The following is a 21,135-nucleotide window of genomic DNA, read 5'->3' as shown; positions in this document are numbered from 1 at the left end:
AAGAGCTATGTTCAAATGGCCAAAACAACAATGGGGCCCATGATGCTTGTGCGCTGCTCACTTACAACTTAAAAATAACTTGATATTCTTGAGAGTAAGAACGGTTCTCAAATATCAATCAAGAACGCATTGAGCACAGAAAGTTGGGAGCTAATTAAACAGACTACATAAAGTCTAGCAAATATAGCCAGAAAACTTCACCAATAACAACTACTATACTAGCTCCCTTTAGTAAATACATATATGTCATGCAGGGGAGCCCATTAGAAAAAGCAGCTAAAACGTGTGAGGCATTTATGTGCCAGTGCAGACACCTTACCTGGCTTTTAATTCCCATACCTTCTCTATGTAATGTAATGGCATCTCCCAGATAATAATTACCTGGTACAATAAAGGGGAAATTAAAAAAATGTATATACTAAATCATATATAAGTCATTAGCAAGGTAGTATGCTTTACATCATATAAAGACATCTGTTTGGTTCATTATAGTTCTTTAAAGGAACCAATATCTAATTAAGCACATTAATTGCTTTCAAGTTCCACGAAATTACTTTCTATAACATTACCTTATTTTCCTATCTAAACTTCAGAAGAGTTATCAAAATACTGCATTCTAAAATATATTTAAACGTCTTCTCCAAACCGCAGGCTTTTTCGCAAGGCCTAAAGGGGAACTTTCACGAAGAGAGTCCCATATGCAGGTGCAATCCACAGCTACTGTTATTTGAAAATGTTTTGAAACTTTACTTTGCACTAAAAGGTAGTATTCCACGGAGGCTCCATCCAAGACAACACCTCCTTCTCAGCAAAAGCCTTTCCATTTACCAAATAATGAGTTTCAGGATTCTATGTGTACAACTTGCTTGCATTATTTATTGATAAGATATATTTTATCACTGTTAATTGCTCTTCTGAAGTTTTAAATGAATAATTTGGGTCAGGAAAAGCAAAATTTATAAAGAGGAGAACAATATAATTTATCATCTAAATTGAAACTCAAAATTGAGAAAAGAGGTACTATCCATGATCATAGCACCAACTAGGCATAAACAGACACTGTCCTGGGCAAACCATCTGCCTTTTCAACACCTCTATTTTGTCTTTAAATAAAGGTTCATGTGAACAGGAAATTTTCACAAATAGCATCAGAGGTAGAAATATCTACAGTCAATTCTGCAGTATATTCCCCTCTTGCCATCCACAGAAAACTGACCTAGATCAAACGAAGTGTTAATAAACTTGATGTAAGAGTGTGAGAATATACATACAGAAAACCTAAGATCTGGAACAAAATCTTTAAAAAATCTTAAACACATACAATCCATTACATCACTCGATGGTAGACTGACATAAAGAGAAACTATGTAAAGAGAAACCCCACAAGTATATGGCCCTTCACTCATCTAATTCTTAAAAAAATATATTAAATTCAGTGACATTAAAATCATCAGTCTGTTTCTCTACATTTCTTTTTCTACCAAGAGATGAGGAAACTACCCAAAGCTTTCTCTTCTCATTTTTGAATTAGGATTGTTGCATTTTAGGTATTTCCAAATTTATCATTTCTCCCATATTGATTTTTGTGCTAAAGACATTTATGAGCTGTTTATGACAAAGCACGAAGAATGCAAAGGAGGTAAATATAACCTCAGATCAGATCCTGGACTCATTTCACCTCCTGTCTCTTCGCCAGACTCTCACAATGGTGCACAGCCCTGACCACACCGCACTGCCGGCGTGACCCGCTGGCTGCCTCACTCTCCAAGAACTCGCCTCCACAGGACCGCCAGTAGCGGCCACAGTCACAGGAAAAGATGATCTTTGGATTCATCTATAGTTTTACAGTAAAGATAATAATGGCACCATTCCTTGATACAGCAATCTGAATTTTGAAAGTGCCTCCACTATCATGTTAAAGCCTCCTAAAGTAAGAAGGGCAGGCATGATCAATTCCACTAGAGAAACTGAGGCCAGAATCTAGTCCATTGCTCTATCCAGCTATCTAATGCTCACCTCCCTTTCTGGCCATGACTGTTTAAAACCTACCAATTAAAACATGGCAGGAACTTAACCAACATCGGGTTATCAACAGAGGACTCTCTATTCTACCCAAAAGACACCAACACCTGACCTAATTCTAATAGCTGAAATGACGTCTTATTGCTGAATTGAATATGATATGATACTTTGTTAGAAATATCCTACCTAAGAAATAAAATTCAGAACAATAGCAGGGAGAAGAGATAACCTCATGGTGGAGGAGGACGGTGGAAACTCACTAAGGAGTTAGAGAATACCACGAGCAAACAAGCAAGGAGATCAGCAAAACCCCAGGTGTATATGGGGTTAGTGACTCACGTGTGGCCAGATCTACAGTGGAGGCAGGGGGACGTGGAAAAGGATAGAAAATGCCACTTAGCCATGTAAAATTCTTCTCTTGCTCCTTTTAAGTTTTATTCTCCAGACTCCAGAATCAAATGTCATTAACAAAGGGTCATTAACTAGCAGGAAGATACCTAGCTAGTTCTGAGAGTTTCACTAATATTAGAGAACTAATAGAATACGGACAGGGTGGGCTTCTCATAAGGGGGTGAACACAAGCCAGAGTAAACATGTAACGTGCCCAGTCAAATGCCTGATACACACAGGCACTAGGATATGGTACCCTCCACCCCAACAGAAGAGGGAAACCAACCATAATGACTACTTTTAAAAAGACTTACAAGAACACTAAGGCCTAGAGTCAATGTACGTGGGTTCTGGGTTCTATTACTCTACTTGCCATGTTCCCTGGACAAATGTACTTCAACTCTGGAGACCAGCTCTAAATTATCCAACTCATATCATAGGACAAAATGTAAAGAGTTGCTTAAAGATATAAAATAGCCCATAAAGATAAAATGAAGTGCAACACAATGGACTTTATAATCCATGGTACAATAAAACCTGTCCATCTGCATATTACAGATATGGGAGAAGAACAATATTATTTCAGGAATTCCCATATTTGATATCTTTCCAGGAAGCGTCCTATACACACTGAACACAAATTGTTCTCCCCATTGAACAAGTTGAGGAAATAACTCTCCCAAGATGTAGCGTTTCTATTCAAATCAGCAGCAGCACAAATAGCCCACACAGGTTTCCATACTCGACCTCCAATTTGAAATCTATTTACTTAAACAGTGATGCCCCCTCAGTTCCGGTTATGAAGGAACACATTCAAGTTGAAAGAAAGTCAAGGCACGTTGCCAAAAATGTGAACTAATGGTTATGTCTCCTACCCTCCATTCCCCTTAATACCTCACTTTTTTCATTTTTTAGGCTGCCCTTTTCTATGTTTTCTCCATGAGTATTTGAGATCTCAATAGTCAGTATGAGCACTTACTAAGATAGGTTTTTGTTGAAAGTGGAAAACCCCAATAGAGTTCAGAGTTAACCTTCCCTAAATGTAACCCTATCCATTAATGATGTGAAGGAGACTGAGCTCTGAGTAAAACGTTGTAAGTTTTCTCACCCCCAGGTTTTTCTACTTAACACGACGTCTCCTCGGAACAAGCAGACCCCTGCTCATTGTTTGGTCACTTTCTCTCATCACTGTTGCCTTTTTCTTCTCCTTCTTACCTACCCTGCCTCCGCAATGATAGAATATTTGGGGGTGTACAATATGAAAATCTTTGCAAACCCCCATGAAAGAAAGCATGATTCCTTCGTATGTGGGAACTCTGTCCTTACCCCTCCCCAGCTGCCATGGTCTACGTTTCCTTGCCTTCCCAGATGCTAATTGGGGTATCTCATATTGAGCCTTATGGATTCGCTTCAGGCCACAGTATTGTAATTGATTGGAGGGAGAAAATGGAGGAAGAAAAGCTGAAATTATAAGAGTTTTACTCCTCCTACTTTCTTTCTCCTCTCACAAAGGAGGTGGATATTACGGATGTTTGAAAAGTTAGCATGAGCTCCCTGTTAAGAAGAGAGGTCAAAAGTCAATACTCTTTGTAAATCAATTCACACCATGAATTGCAGGATTCATGAGAAAAACAGAACCTCATGGAATCCCAACATAATATTCCTGCCCAAGTCTACAGAGTAAGTGTCAGGACTAGATCTAGAACCTTAAAATGCTTGGATCTAAATTTAATGGTTTTTCCACCACAACATGATGCCTTTTATTGTCTTGGAGCTGAAGACAATTCCCCTGCCCTCAATCCACAGGAAAACTCTATTAAACAGAGTGTGAGTGAAGCTGCAGGCCCTCTGAGAATCAGCAGCTGAACTTCTAACCAGCCTACCCTTTTGCCAAACCACTCTCTGATACTAAGGAAAGAGAAGAAATTAATTTAAGGAAAAGGTAAATGAACTATAAGCTTCTTCCTGGAAAGGTAGTGTAGTGTGTGGGGAAATATTTGGACTTAGAATAAAAGGTCTAAATTGTACATCAACTATAACGGAAACATTTTTTAAAAGTTATTTTTAAAAAAAGAACAGAAGGTCTGGGTTAGAATGCTGATTGGGCCATGTTACATGAGTCAGCTGAGGGTAGGATTTTAGGATCATGTGAACTGACTTACCTTCTGCACAGGCTGCTACGAGAATTCAAATATACATATATTGAACTTGAGCATAGTTCAACTATTTGGCATGTAAGTCAATAACCATTTATAATAATGGCCAGCATGAGGTAAATGCTCAATAAATGTTAGCAGTTTCATTAAATATTCCAATATGGTTCTCAATCTCCATTCTCAAGCCATCCCTTTAATTCTATTTCTATTTTTTTCTCTTCTCGACTGTTCTATAGCTCCTTTCTCTATGAAGCTTTTATTAAAAAGGGATAAGATTTTAGATCTAATGAGAGCTTATCTGATTTAGGTCCCAGATAATGCAGTTTTCAACTCATGTAATATAGTGGCTCATGCTGTCTGGTGAGAGTTACTTAAAGGAGTATTCATTGAGGAGCTTAGGTTTCAAAAGTCTCTAGAACACACACACACACACCCTAAAACTCGACTAAGAAAAGAACTCTTCTTTTTAAATAATTGTATCAACCATTAAAAATTATTTCCAGGAGTCAACTATTTCCTGTAATATATCAATGGTATTTAAAATCAGTGTCCTTTGCTAACAAAGTACTTACAATTCAAATAAAATGTTTCTGAAAACTCAAGGTGAAAGTAGCTTAATTATTCTCTTCCATTTATACATATTTAAAGATATTATCAAGACCAAGTAGTAATTTACAATCGAGGCTGATGAAACTATATGACTATATTTTAATTGATATTTTGTAATGTTTCTTTGGCATATTTACCCATGACTGTTCTAGCTTCTCTGTATCAGTTCCTATTTTTATGCGTTGTGAAGAGAGAGAGCATGCACAGTAGGGAGCGCAAGGCGATGCTCTGCAGCGATGACAAACGTGAGTTTTAGGTCTAATTGCTCTGCTACCAGAACTTCAGCTTTGCATGACATGTTGTGAATTTCTCAGATGTGTGATATGGGAAACTAAGCATTACCACAAAAACTTATCTCTGATTTAACAAATATTTCAAGACCCTGGGGAAAAGCATCCTGTTTTCCAATCTATTTTTATGCAAAGTTTAGTAAAGGCCAACACCTTTGAGTCTGTGTCATTAAGTTTCCATATATAGGTACGTGTCATCCGAATAGCCCCTATGATCCTGTTTTAAGACATAAAGTGCACTCCAGAAAAAACACAGCGCTGTTCCACTAATTGCAGCCAATTTGACATGCTTGCATGGCAGCAAACTGGTATTCCAAAACACTCACTGATGTGCCACTGTACCAAAGGCCAGGACATTAGCAGTGGAGGCTGGTTGATAAAGTTAATGTGGAGGTTAGGGATTATGGAGGGCCGTTGTGTAACAGCAGCACATACTGCAATATTCTGTGAATCCTTGCCATAAAGGAACAATATTTGCAAGCCAGTGGGTAGCAGTCACAGGAACGGCAGCGGGAAAGATGAGAGCAGTTGGACAGTGCTCCTGATTTTTATTCGTCTATAAAAGCTCATACGATCTTATCATTGCTGTCCTTAGGCAGTTAGCAGGTTTCAGATTCTGTCTTAAAACTCCCCCTCCTCTCCCACTTAAAATCCCTCACTCTCCTCCATCCCTGAAACAGCCAATGACGGGGCGTGATGGCCACTACTTGCACTGTGCCTTCCCCTTCCTATTTGGACCCTGTCGAGCAGCAGCCTGTGCTTTTCACTGGCTGCTGGAGGCCTCCATCCACCTGCTGTTTGCAGCTAACACCAAAACGAACAGAAGCAAACCTGTAAATCCTGAACAGCAGAAAAGGTGCCCCAGGACAAGTGGCCAGGGCTGCAACCCCTGAGGACAGACAGACTGACAACCAGACAGACAGACAGCAGCACCATCAGACACCATCCATTACTTCCAATCTCAGAAGAGGGGAAGCCTGCAGCACCAGGGACGTCATTGTTCCACTAGGGACAGGCAGCAGATTAATGAGGGTTCTGCCTCCCTCAAGCCGGCAGGCTTAAAGTATTCGCATTTTTGGATGAGAAGGAGCAGGGAATTCAGAAACCTGCTGCTCTTTATAGAACAAGGCCAGCTCTGGCCTTCCAAGTTAATGGTCCTTTTCTGAGTCTACAAGGAAAGGACAGTGATGACTGCATTTTCTACCCTTTTGCTGCGACCCGACACCCTCAGCCCTACCTCAATAGTCCCCTCTCCCATCTGTGCAGCAGTTACACTGGTGGGGACCCAGCAGTCTGTGAATACAGCCTCCCTCCCTTCTGTCCTGGGAGGCACTGCTGCACTGAGGGGAAGTGGAAGAAACCTTCGGTGGCAGCATCTTCTCTTCAGGAGGCAATCCTAGGGGTCGGGGGAGAGGCCATGCTGGGTGTGCTCTGTGCCTGGTTGTCACCCCTGTTCCCTCTCTACCTCTTCTTTGCTATCAGCTAAACAAGATGCAACAGGTTCCCTTTGGTTCCTCAGGGTCTCTAAATCCCCTCACCCCTGAGGTGAAAACTTTCCTGAACACAGGAAGACCTCCCAAGGGAAGGCGATGTTGAAGTCCCCTTCGCTTCCACTCTAGGTGCAACGCTGAGGAGCAAGGACGAGCAACTCTGGATGCCAGTACCTTGTAGCAGCACAGTGTCACACACTCCTGCACCACCAGCAAGGGCCCCTTCCCCTCCCCAGACACAGGAAAATGGGACACTGGACTGGAACCCCTTAAAGGGTTGACGGGCTTTTAAAAAGGGGAGACATGTGCAGATGTCCAGTCCCCTATTGTCCCGCTTGCACCAGGAACTGAGCAGGCCCCAAAAGTCTCTTGGAAACCAGGAAAGAGGAACCTCTATTTTACTCTGACTAGAGTTCCCATCAGCTTCTCCCATTATTAAAAACTTTGCATTGCCAAAGGCATTACATATGGGTAAGGAAATGTGTCTTCACGTGGGTATTTTGTGTAAAAGATGGTGAGTAAAATGTTAAAGAGAAGCCGGGAAGCAGGGTACCCAAGATGGCAACTGCCCCCCAAAAAAGACCCAACCTTGATCTGTGAGATGAATGAGTACCAAAATGAACACTAAAAATAAGCATTTTTCTTATGAAAATACTGACAGCCTTCTCTGGGGTAACCCTGCTAAACAACTCCAAGAAGAGAAGAGGAGCTATTCTCAGCACCTTTTCTTCCCACCTCCCCTTCCTTCCACTGGTCCCCTGCCCCCTAACCTGCTCCCCGCCCAGGTCCCGTCCACATGGGTGGGATCAGCCCTTCTCAGCCTCTGCGCATCCCAGCCTCAGGGTGGTCTCTGTCCACCCAACCCTTCTCTGCACCCCAGCCTCAAGCCATCCTCTCCTGGCTCTGGGTCTCCACTCGGTGGCATCCTCTCCTTCCCCCTAACCCCCCAATCTCTTCCCTGCTCAAGCCCAGCACCCCTGGCCCCAAGGCGGGCGCCTCCGCCCGCACCCAGCACCCTCGCCCGCCCCCTCCCCCACACGGCCGAGAGGATTGGGCGAGTGAGTGGTGAATGGACCGATGGAGGCACGGAGGCTCGGATGGCGCGGCGCGGGGTGGCTTACTTGAGCATGGCTTCTTCTTTTTCCTCCTCTTCCTTCTGCCGGTCCATCACTGCCATGATAATGTTCCTCTCCTCCTCGGTCAGGTGGCTCAGGTCGGGCAGCTCTTGCATGGGGGGAGGCACCGTGGGTGGGCGAGGACCGCGGGGCCCCACGGCCGAGGACATTTTCATGGCCTGCCAGCCCCCTCCTCAGGCTCTCGGGCTCTCACCTTTCGGATGCACGCCCAGCAGCAGCTGCGCCCCAGCTCCCTTCACAGCGGAGCCCTCCCGGCCGCGGCGGCCGCGGCGGCGCCGGGGAAACGGCGAGCCCAGTCTTTCATGCTTGTTTGCATCCACCCAGCCCCGGATGCTGCCTTTGTTTTGGTCGCCCCGGCGAGGCTCGGGGCTGCCCGGCCGCCTCCCGCAGCCCTGCCTCGGCCGGCGGGGGCGGGCAGGCAGCGGCGCGGCGGGCGCGGCGAGGGGGCGAGGGCTCGCGCGGGGCTCCGCCGATCCGGGCGTCGCGGGCTGGGCGCGCGGGGCGGGGGCGGGGCCGGGGCCGGGGCCGCGGCTGCCGGCGAGGCTGCTCCCGGGCAGGGCTGCCTCCAGTTTGGGGCTGCGGGAGGGAGAGGGAGAGTTTGGGTGTCAGTTAGGCGGAGTCTCGGAGGCTTCGCTCCCGGGTGATGCCGCTGCTCTCGCAGACACCGCTGCCAGCCGCTCAGTCCCGGAGCCGCTCCGCCCACGGGCACCCACCCGCCCACTCCCCTGGCCCGAGCCACGCGCGTCCCGGCCGATCCCCCACGCTCGCCAACGTGCACCCCACATCGCGCTGTCCCCAGGTCCCCCTCACCCGTGACTCATCCTCCTTTCCTGGTTCCTGCTCTCTATCATACTCCCATCCCTGCTTTGCCCTGGGTTGCGTTAATCATCATCATCCCCGATACCGTCTTCATCGTGGAGCATTGGTATTATTTGAGTACCCACGGTGTTCTAAACAGCAGGATGGAACACCTTTGGATGCATTTTTCATCTCTGAGACCATATCTTTCTCATTCCTAGTCAAGAACCTCTAGCCACAACAAGGTAATTTTACAAATAATTTGGATACACATACACACACACACACCTTCAACAGCCTGAGTGTTCTCGGTGCATTCTATGCAGCATCTTTCTTGACCCGTCCTCGGTAGGACTGTTCTGCAATTTATCCTAATTTCTCCTCAAGATGCCCCACAACACCGCAACTCTTTAATCTGTCATTCCGGGCTGTGGGTAGCCCTATCTCATCACGTAGCACACTTCTCCTGTGCTTGCAAATGAATTATGTGCTCTAATTTTTCCAGTGATCCTCACTGTCATCCAGTACTCACTTCTTAGTCTCAGTGGGTACTCCTCAGGAAATACTGATCCCAGATAAGAAAAAACACCCAATCTATCACATTGTAAGAAGCTTCTGCGCAATGCCTGGCCCAATGATAAGCATTAAAAAATGAGCTGCTCTTGACAATAAAGACAATAATTTTTAAAAAGGGGGGGGGTAATGTTATCAGCTTTGAGACCTGGAGACCAAATTTTGTTAACGTGATCATGAAAGAAACAATATAGAGAAGGGTTCAAATTGAATGACAATTTTATTTTATCAATGGCGATGAGAGAATTGATATGCTTCCCTCCTAGAGAATTTATTTTGTAGTTCTAGGAAGAATCTAGCACTAACATTTTCTCCTCCAATCCTAGTTTTGTTCACGAAGAAAAATAACATGATGATGTTGATGAATCCAAAAAATCCTAAAATCTTCCAGTTTAGGGAATTTAAGGTTGTAACCACTTGATCTCCCGTTGATACAGGTATTGCCTTCACATGGTGTCCACCTGTTTGAATACTTTCAAGACAGGAAGGCTTCTAACCACTTAAGTCTATTCCTCTGTCTAAATCTCTCTTCAACCTGAAAATCTTTCAACTAATTGAGTTGTCTATCATGTCACCTTCAATTTTCTCCAGAGAAGACCTTCCCAGTTTATCCCACCAGTCATTCTGTGGTGACTTTAAAGCTGGTCACTGTAGTCACTAGCCTTTGCGGGTTTTTGCTAGCCTTCCAGCGCAGCGGTGTCAGTAACACAGGAAAAGAACCACAGACAGTGGCGGGCCCTTACTAGTGCTTTATAATCATTATCTGTAGTTGCATAACTTAACGTTGGCCTAATTTTTTAGTCGCCGTGTCAGGTATGAGGATATCACTGAAATAAGCACAAAAGCCACTAAAATATCTGGTTCTTTTTCATAAGTGCTGCTGCCTCATAGATTTTTTTTCTTTCCTCTAATTAAGCAATTGATGAAATTACTTTAATCAGCACCTCTTCTTCATTTTTAAAAAATTGTACTTGTTCCCTTCAGCATATATTCAGGGAGGTGGGAAGAATTGTTTGAATTCCAGCCCTACCAGTGATATTATAATTTTGATGAAATCACTAGTCCTTCCTGAATGTTTGTTTTCTCATCTGAAAAATGGGGTAAAGATATTTACCTCAAAATAGAAAAGAAATATTAATGAGGAGACATATTTGAAGCATCTACCTATGTGTGTAAAACTTTGAAGTTCTCTTTTTCTCATTTCTTGCTCTTTCCAAGAAATGTATTAGGCCGCCTCTCAGTTATTCACGCTCAGAAGGGAGCAGAGGAGTAGATGATACACTGATTCTGTCAGATGCCTGAGTCTGCTAGTCGGTGTAGCGATGCATCAGACAAAGGCCTTGTCTTCAAGAGGTTTACAATCAAGTTTCCTCTAAATACAAATAAGGGAACAAAGCCTCAATGAGCATTAGAACTAGCTGAACAAATTTCTTAAAGGCAAAGGCCTAAGAGTAATTAACAATGGTGTTTTTATTTGCTCAGGCTGCTGTAACAAAATTCCACAGACTGAGTGGCTTAAACAACAGAAATTAATTTTCTCATAGATCTAGAGACTAGAAATCCAAGATCAAGAGGCTGGCAGGTTTGATTTTCCCTGAGGCCTCTCTCCTTGGCTTGTGGACGGCCACCTTTTTTCCATGTTGCCACATGGCCTTTTGTCTGGGCATGCCCTCCCCCGCATCTCTGCTTCTAGTTATACACAGTTTTCCTACTGGACTAGGGCCCCACTCATATCACCTCGTTTAACTTTAATTACCTCTTTAAAGGCCTTACCTCCAAATACAGTCACATTCTAGGATACTAGGGATTGGGGACGGGGCACAATTCAAGCCAGTGGTTTCCATTTATTAAAATTACTTTGGAAAATGGTGATTCATGTGTATTATCTGGATGACTTAATAAAAAGAAGTCTGATATTGATTATTTTTATGTTCATAGCTACTTCCTTGGACACCATAAGTGTATATGAAATGTGTGAAGAAATGAAAAAAATGAGTGAATGAATTGACCAATAAATTAGTTGTTGCCATGGTGTAACCCATCAGGGTCTCTCCTCTCTGGTTGGGAATCTCATTCATTATGGAGGGGTTCAAAACAATTTCTAAAATCCAAGAGACATACAAACTTTATACAAACTGACTTCCAGAAAAGCAGAATTTATCTGAACTTAGATAAGCAAGCAAATACCCAAAGTTGGTGCACCAAAGTGTGTAGCATGCATGATTAGTTCCTAAATATTAGACTCCACAGAAAAAGGTCTATGAACCTAGAAAAATATATACAATACCTCCCTTCTAGGAATTCACAAGGCACCTTACCAAATAAAAAGTGTTGAGAAGCAATTATTTTCTTCAGTAAAGAAATCTGTTTTACCTGGTTTGGCCTGGCATTTTCCAAATGTGTTTGGGCTATCGTAGAACTTTGTTCTTCCCTAAAAGGGAAAACATGCTTTAGACAAGCTTTGGAAAAAGTTCTGGCTTAAAAAGCTGGTATTCAAAGATGTTAACTAGAGAGACCATGAAACTTTCAATGTGATTCCCTTTGCTCAGCCAATGATATCTATAGAAAAACTCCTTAAATCTGTTCATAAGATATGCATCAGATGCCCTTTTGCTCAGCACTAACATTTTGTTCAGAGTACTAGTTAGAAACAATGACTTAAACAAACTCCTGTAAGGCAAGTTTCTTAACTATCTTTTCTACCAATACTATCAAATCATCATGTCTCAAAATAACTCTAAAATTGGACACCACTGTTAACTGTTAATAGCTGAGATTATAACTTGAGTGGAAAATCATCAAAATGGAGTCAAGTGCATACTCTACCATCTGAAAGTTGTAGTTGACTTAATCCTGTCTCCCCCCAAAATTCATGTCCACTCAGAACCTCAGAGATGACCTTATTTAGAAATGGGCCTTCACAGATGAAATTAGTTAAAATGAGATTATACTGTAAGAGGAAAGAATACACAGACCTGAGGGGAAAATGCCATTTGAAGATACAGAGGGACACGTAGAGAAGAAGGCCACGTGAAGTCAGAGGCAGACTTTGGAGCTATGCTGCCCTGAACCAAGGAACCCCAGGAGCCACCAGGAGCTGGAAGAGGGAAAGAAGGATTTGCCTCTAGAGACTTCAGAAGAAGCATGGCCCTGATAACACCTTGACTTTGGATTTCTGTCTTCCACACTTTGAGAAAATCAGTTTCTGTTGTTCTGAGCAGTAGGTGCAGTTTGTGCTACTTTGTTACAACAGCCCTAGCAGACAAATACAATAGTTCTGTGGGTATGGGTAGCTCAGTAAACCTCACTGAGCTTTATTTTGCTCATCTATAAGTGAAGATAACAATATCCACCTTCCAGGGTTTGGGTAAGGATAAAACCTTGTGAATATGTGCAGCACCTGCTCTGCGCTAAGCGCTGAGAATATGGAAGGGAACAATGCACATAGAGTGATGGTCCCAGAGGGAACTGGCAATCTATGGACTGTGAGCCAAGTGCAGCCAAAAGCCTGTGTTTATGAATAAACTTATACTGAAACACAGCCACACCCATTGATTTATGTATTATCTGTAGCTGTGTTCATGTTACAATCATAGACTACATGCAATTGAGACCCTATGTCCTACAAAGTCTAAAATATTTACTATCTGCCATTTTATCGAGCTCTGCTTTAGATGCTTACAATGCAGCCGGAGGAGAAAGGTGTAAATGAATGAACACATAAGAACAGTTGGATCATGATAAGTGCTCTAGAAAATAACTTGCCAAATATAATAGACAGTAAACTGTAGGAAGATAGGTAGTGATGGAAGTCCTAAGAAGGGGTCTTGTGAGGAGAGATTTGAAGGATGAGAAGGAACTAGCCCAAGAAGAGCCAGGCACAGAGTGTTTACAAGCTGAGGAAAGTGCTACAGACAAGCTTCTGAGTCAGGAAAGGGCAGAGCTCTGGAGGAACAGAAGGTTGGCCCAGTGGGGCAGGCTCCTTGTGAGGAGAGGAGAAAATGGCGGCAGATGAGCTGATGTAGGCCAAGTTAGCCACAACAGGAAGTGCTATTTTGTTCTTATGCAATGGGAAGCCACTGAACAGCTTAAGCAGGGTGTTGAATGGTAGGCCTTATATATTTTTGAAAAGATCGCTCTGCCTGTGGTGGCAGGAAAATGGGTGGCAACAAAGACGAGTAGGAGCAGGATGTTTGGTTAGGGGGCATCAACCTGGTTCAGACTCTGGTGGTGTGTGAATGGAGAAAGTGGACACATGAGGGATGCGTGTGGCAAGTAGAACCTAGAGACCTGCTGAGAGGTGAGCTGTGAGGGATTTGCGAAGAGAAGATATCAATTAAGATTCCTGTTTGGGGCTGAGCAGTGGGTGGAGGTTTCATACACTGAGAGGGGTGTGTGTGTGTGTAGTGGGAGAGGGAATCAGTGGTGTGGGAGGAATGGCAAGAACCTTTCATTATCATTGTCATCATCATCATCATCACTTAAACTCAGAAAAAGAGAAATATATTTGAATTAATTTGCTAATTGATCTCTCTTACCAAAATGTCTTTTTCTAACAACAGTTTGTTTTTTAAGATGATTTTTTTTTAGCATTGCTTCTATCACAGTTTGGCCAGAGAGCTGAAGGGGCCTTTGTTACCCTTTTTACAATAAGAAAATTGAAGAGCCCACTAAATACATGATCAATAAAAGTTTACATACACATGCACATTCAGGTAAAGAATAAAGACAAAGTACTAGCTAATTTCTACTCCAAGGAGCAAGCAAGTAGTACTTATGATTTCAGGATTCTGTATATTAAAGTCGTGTTATTTGTTTTGAATTTCTAGAACATTTTGAAAGAAATCAGTTAGGAATATCTTCAACACCTGTTGAGCCGCAGTGTTGACTAACCAGTGAACTACAGTCCCAGAGCTTTGACTTGTTATCACCACACCCACCTATTACTTTCCACCGCCATTTTCACGAGTGTTCCATACTCTATCACACAAGAGTGGTTTATACATACGGTCACCATATATCGGGTTTGTCCAGGCCCACCTGAGATTGGATCTATCACACTGGCATTATTATCAACAGCCTCTCCTTTCACTTAATAGTATTCTAATTTGCATAATAAATTATATGGACATCCTATTTATACATCGTTACAGTAATTTGCAAAAATATAGTCTTTCTGGCTTCAAAGAACACTTGGCTCTCAAGAGATTTCACTGAAAGTATTTGGCGGACACTGGATATCAGATTTTGGCTCAAATTCAGTCAAATACCTATTTTAATCTTCTTTTTTGGTAAGTTTCCACAATTGTCATTTGTTTCTTGAGGAATTCAATGTGTGGGAATGTACTTGCCCTTGGACCTAGAAGAAGGGACACCATTCTATTCTTTTCAGGTGGGTCATACCCGCCTCGGACATACTGCTTCCAAGTAAGTAATGATCTTAGCTATTCTTTTTTTTTTTTTTTTTGAATTATTTCCTTTCAGTGCTTATCTCCTGATTCAAAATCAGAGTTCACGCCCTCTTTCTTTTTGCATTCTTCAAAGACTGCTTGTCTTCCATGTTCGTCAAACTTAGAATGCATGATTGGCAATGTTTGCAAATAACTTCTCCACTTGTATCTTCTTCCATTTTCCTTCTTTGCATTGAGTCATTTCTTGAGAATTCTTTATGTTTCATTTTAGGTAATCTGAAAAGTGTCCATCTGAGATGCCTTAACTATTTATTAGCTTTATTCTTCTGAGAGTGCCTTCTGAGAGTTTACATTGGTTAGATTGAAACACCAATGTCTTAATGCCATCTTCCCAGCTATGTGAATGATCAATCTTATTCCTTAGAGAGTATGACAAATTGAATCGATTTAGAAGAAATGTTAATTTTCACCTACCTACAGAACTAGAAAATATCCTAAGTGAAAAATGAATTTGGATAATAATTCTGAGACTAGATTATTTTATAAGCACTAAATTTTTTAATAAGCTGGAAAACACCTTTACTGAATTTAGCATTTATTACTTTTATTCTGTTCAAAAGAGTATTTTATTAAAAGAAAGAGAGACCTCAACTATCAGATTTAAACAAACACACCTTCCTAAAATAATACTCTGATTGAACCCAACCCCTGATCCTGTTTTCTGACAAGTTCTTGCTTAGTTTTCTATTTTCCACTTCCAAGTTTGAGATGAGCAATTCAGCCCTACACAGGCCAGCCCTGGAGAAGACACATGCTTCTATTCATAGTGCCACAACACCTACAGGCAGGTGGGAAAACTGATAGAAGAATATAAGGACTTGAATGCTTATGCTGGCACTGATTATCCCTACAGAATTAAGGGGGTTACTTAATCTTCCTGAGCTTGAATTTCCTTATCTTTAAAATGGAGATAATTATATCTCCTTTAAATATTCTCAACACTTTTAGAATAGCAATAATACTTACTGAGCATATCATGTGTGCCTGGACTGCACTGGGTGTCTACATGTGTTCTCATGTTTAGTCCTTTCAGCAGTGGGTGGGTACTACTAATATCCATTGATATTATTTACCTTGACCAGTGTAGATCATTTGATTGCCTTTCTCGTTTTCTATATTCTTCAGGAGCAGAGGTAAAACCAGTATTTTACTTGGTCCTTCAGTGCAGATTCCAGATTAATATTCTCCCTACAATCTGTAAAATTTCTTCTACTTTTTGATTTACACTACTTTCTTTTTTACTTAGAATTATTCTATCAACCTCTTGATCACTAACTCTCATTTACCTCAGACTTTAGCCCACACTCTTCCTCTGTACCCTAAGACCCATTCTCATGAAAAATATCTTCAGCATCCCGTGAATGATCCATCCAACACCTTGATGTCTCCATATTTCAGTCTCAAATCCACTGCATTCAGCATCCATTTTCATGATTAATCTTTAATCTTTGAGTACCCACAAACTATATCATTGCCAAAAATCACAAATTCAAACTTCTCCTCATTGATTACAATTACTACAAGTCTTTGACAATTTGGAAAGCTGTAATCACTGGCACCTTGTTTTTCTCCATTTTCAGCTGAATATTAGTTTCAATTACATTCATATTTGGCTAATATTCCATAATTTTTTCCTAAGTAATGTGAGTCAGTTTTCCCCCCACCCACATGATTGTCTCCCTCTAGTATGTTTGGGAAGAAAAGCAGGTAGAGCATTTCAATTTAACTGCCTGCTTCCTGTTCCCCTGAGCATCTTTATCTTCTCTCTGCCATGGCCAACTGCACACTTTCCTTAAAGCCAATAGAACTCAGATATTACAGACCCTCATTAACATGGTTTACTATATTTAAGAGGCATCACAGGACAGAATAGGCAGGACAGTTTTTACTTTTCCGGCTAGGTGGACCTTGAAGTACTTTGTGAGACTAAAGCCTAATACATAATGTCTTATTGTCCTCTGGTTAAGGGTACAGCAAGACTAGGGCACTAGAGAAAGTAATAAACCTAAAAGCATTCATCAGCCACACACACACGCACACACACACACCCTTGCAGTGCAGAATTTAACTGGAAGTTCTTGCTTGATTGAAGCAAGATCTGGGTATTTGAAAGAAAGGCGTATGACCACAAGCAGGTTTGAAAAATGAAGTTGGAAGAGAGATGTTTGTAACTCTCAGTCTATTAATAAACAAATAGACATACTTTGAGCACTTGTTATATTCAGGGGAATACTCTTCATGCAGAAATAGGTAAAGAAAGCACACACACACATATGTCCAGTTTAGTTGGGGAGACCAAACATCAACATATAATTGTGCCAAAAAAGGGCACTCAACCAAGACACTGCTCACCTGGAGTCTCGCTCCAGCTCTGGGAAGCCGTCAGTCCTGAACAAATTACTTAATATTTCTATACATCAGTTTTCTTCTATGCAAAATTAAAGATTCCACCAGATGTTGAGTCTAACTGTCTCTAACATTATAAAGTAGAAAAAGGCAGTAAATGTTAATAACAGGCATTATTTAATGAATAGTTGAAAAAGTTTTTCGTGAATGTGAGATAAGAGTATTATTCTAATAAAAAGATGTGTGTGATAAAATCAAAAGTATTAATGTAACCAATTTACTTGAATCACACCTGTCAACTTGTCAACATGATTAGAGAAATGCAAATTAAAAGCACAATGAGATATCTCTATATACTTATTAGCAGTACTAAAATAAAAATAGTGATAATATGGTAGCCAAGGCATGGAAACAACCTAAGTGTCCTCAGATGGATGATTGGGTAAAAAAAAGATGTGGTACATATACACAATGGAGTACTACTCAGCCATAAGAATGGACAAATTACTGCCATCTGTGACAACATGGATAGATATTGAGAGCATCATGCTAAGCAAAACAACTCAGACAAAAATGAACAAGAACCATATGATTTCACTCACATGTGGGATATAAAACAGAAAGCAACAAACAAACAAAACAAACTCATAGACAGAGATAATGGCATGGTGGTTACCAGAAAGGGGTGGAGGATGAAGAAAGTAAAAGGGGTCAAGTACAAGGTAACAGAAGGAGGCTAGACTGGGTAATGAGCACATAATGCAATCTACAGATGACGTATTGCAGACTGTACACTTGAAACTTATATAATTTTATCAACCAATGTCACCCTGATAAATTTAATTTAAAAATTAGTGATAATGCTATATCCTAGCAAACATGCAGAGAAAATGGATCTCTCACATATTGCTGTTGGGAATGTAAAATGTTATAGCCACTTTGGAAAACAGTTTAGCTGTTTCTTATGAAACTACACATTCACTCACCCAATAATCCAGCAATCACAATCTTAAACATTATTCCAAGAGAAATAAAAATGTATGTTCACATAAAAACCAACACACAAATGTTTATGGAAGCTTTATTAATACCAGTAAAAAATCTAAAACAGCCCGAAGTCCTCCTCTGGGTGAATGTTAAAGAAATCTGGTTCATGCCTATGGAATTCTACTGTGCAATAATAAGGAGTTAACTATTGATACACACAGCAAGTTGGATGGGTCTTGAGGGAACTTTGTCGAGTGAAAAGAGACCAGGCAGACCTTGGGGATATTCTGGGTTTGGTTCCAGACCACCACAATAACGTGGATATCACAATAAAGTGAGTTACACAATTTTTTGGTTTCCCATTGCTTATAAAAGTTATTCTTACACTATAACTGTAGTCTATTAAATGTGCGATAGCATTATGTCTATAAAAAACAATGTACATGCCGTAACTAAAATATTTTATTGGAAAAATGCTAACCATCATCTGAGCCTTTCGGAAAACTGGCGTCAATAAATTTGCTCCACACAGGGTTGCCACAGACCTTCAGTTTGTAAAAAATAAATAAATAAAACTCAATTTCTGAGAATGCAACGAAGTATGCCTGTAATTCCCAAAGGTCACATGAGATATAGTTCCATTTCTATGACATTCTGGAAATTACAAATTTATAGAGCTAGTGAATAGATTAGTGCTTGCAGAGAAAAGGGACGCGGGAGTAGAACGGGTATGAAGTGCACACACACATATGTGAACACACGTGCAAAAAAGGTGAAAATGGAATAAGGCCTAGTTAACGATACTGTACCAATGTCAATTTCTTGGTTTTGCTTTTTTATTAAAGTTATATTAGATGTCACCATTGAGGGAACCTGGGTGATGGTACATGGGACTGTATCTACTATTTTTTGCAATCTTCCGTGACTATAAATATCACAAAATAAAAGCTAAGGAAGCTGGTGATGACATTTATCTTAGTTTTTATTCACCTCAAATGGTTCTCTCATCTACATCTATTCCACCCTTATAAACTTGTGGCTTAGGGGGTTGTTCCCAGCTTCAAGATTGGGGCGTGGCGCCTAAGCCAACAGGTAAATGTCCCTTCTCCTCACCACAGTGCATATCGTTACCTTGGCCACATTGTCTGATGTAGGAGTTGTCATGTGGTTCTTAGTAGGCAGTCAAAACTTTATGGAGTTAGTGTTGAAAGTAGTACACCCTTTTATTCTGCACTGAAACACACTTTATCCAAACACTGTTTACGCTGCATATTTTACCCCTTCTCTGGTGTAGTACTACAGCATATGCAATGAGTATAGTCCAGAGAGAATGACCCTATTTCAAAACAGAGATGAACATAATAAAATTACGGAATCATTGAGTCATGAAATCTCTGTTCTCATTAAGTCTTGAGAAATTCTGCCATCCATGACAACATTACCCCCATTTCCTTCATCTTGAGTTCCTACATTTTTCTTCAATTAACTGACTTAATCTTATATTTTTCAACTGACTCTACTTCACAGATCTTGAATGCAGGTTTCTCTGTTATTAAAAAATGAAATCCAAATGTTGTCAAATTTCACTGAGATCCCCCTTCAGAAATGAGGCACATATTACCCCTCATGCCAGGAGTTTGTCTGCCCACAGATCACGGCTGTGTCTTTAGACTAAGAAAGCTGCTTCACCTTACACACTCCCATCCTGGAGGAAGCCAACATTCAGTGACCAGCCAATGCTGGAAGAGTACAGAATTCACCTGTTGATTTGGTGTAAAAAGAGAGGGGGCATTTTCACTTTAGAGATCTCTGTGCAATTGGTGGCATTCACTGTTGCAACTGTGTGGTGATTCAAATTTTCTCCCTTCCTTTCTCCCTCACAGGTGTTCTCAAAAGTATATCCCAGTAAACTTCTTGCATGTTAATCATAAAGTTTTTGAATCTATTTCCTTTGGAACCTGATTCACAACATTTGCTCTCAAGAGTGGTCCAAAGAAGTAGATTCAAAAATGGGATTTTGGACCTGAATCACTTGCTGGCCAGCTGGCAATAAAGAGCTTATCAATGGCAGAAAGAATACGTATAGGTCTTATTACTCAAAAATAATACAAGTGTTAAAAGTTTTACTGGCAGTGAGCTGGGATGGGACACCAATAGACAGGATTACTCTAATGACTGCAATATCCCAGGCATTTCAGAGATATGGCAGAAGTATAATCATAAAGACTATGGAATTGGAGGGCTGCTACTGGGTGTGCTTGATTCATTGGATAAAGGCATTAAAAGACGGAGGGCAATTAACCATCAATTAAAGTCTAGGTATAACAGTCAAAGGTCCTCCTTGGGAGCATAGGTAGAGTCTCATCTCCTGTAGCTGGAGGACAGAACAAAATGATATTCAGAATCAGAGGTTAATTATAAGAGTAGTAGAAATTCATAGATGGCAGAATTCTCAATTTCTGCAAGCCTGCTATACCAAGATCAGAGCCTGACTCTGGAAGGTGTGAAGCCCACGACATGAGATGAGAACATCTGGGTCTACGCACTCGAAAAAGACTGAATCCCCAGAGGACTTTGAACTCAGAGCCAGACAAAGTAGTCCACGCCTTTGTGTTAAATGCTGAGGCCTCCCCTCACTTCAAGAGAGATGCGGTATCTCCCATCAGATACTTTGCTTCCCTTATTGGCCACCGGACTAATAGTAAGTAGGATCACAGTATAACCCAGCCAAGATCATGCTGGGCCTGCTAAGACAGGATAATGTCTATACCCTGAAGGGTCTGTAGGAACTAGCAACATGCACCAGCAGGAGCTGAGGAAGTATAATACACATATGGACTGGCTCCTGACTGTGCTGGATCAAACAG

The 21,135-nt window shown here is 41.3% G+C and overlaps 1 protein-coding gene across 18 annotated transcripts in view; it reads right to left on the bottom strand.

Moving 5' to 3' along the window:
• Positions 1 to 8,526, bottom strand: part of RIMS1 (regulating synaptic membrane exocytosis 1) — a 412,581-nt gene extending 404,055 nt beyond the window's left edge. For all 18 annotated transcript variants that reach the window (XR_008425501.1, XM_053913690.1, XM_053913696.1 and 15 more), the window contains exon 1: positions 8,079 to 8,526. Coding sequence is in view for 16 of the 18 variants with exons in the window: in XM_053913690.1 (XP_053769665.1) it covers positions 8,079 to 8,248 (170 nt within the window). In the remaining 2 variants the exon portion in view is untranslated. The remainder of the gene's footprint in view (positions 1 to 8,078) is intronic.
• Between the last annotated feature and the right edge of the window lie 12,609 nt (positions 8,527 to 21,135).

This window comes from Desmodus rotundus, chromosome 11 (assembly GCF_022682495.2).
Source record: "Desmodus rotundus isolate HL8 chromosome 11, HLdesRot8A.1, whole genome shotgun sequence".
Lineage (NCBI taxonomy): Eukaryota > Metazoa > Chordata > Mammalia > Chiroptera > Phyllostomidae > Desmodus > Desmodus rotundus.
The sequence above is the reverse complement of the archived record's forward strand: the minus strand, read 5'-3'. Positions and strand labels throughout refer to the sequence as shown.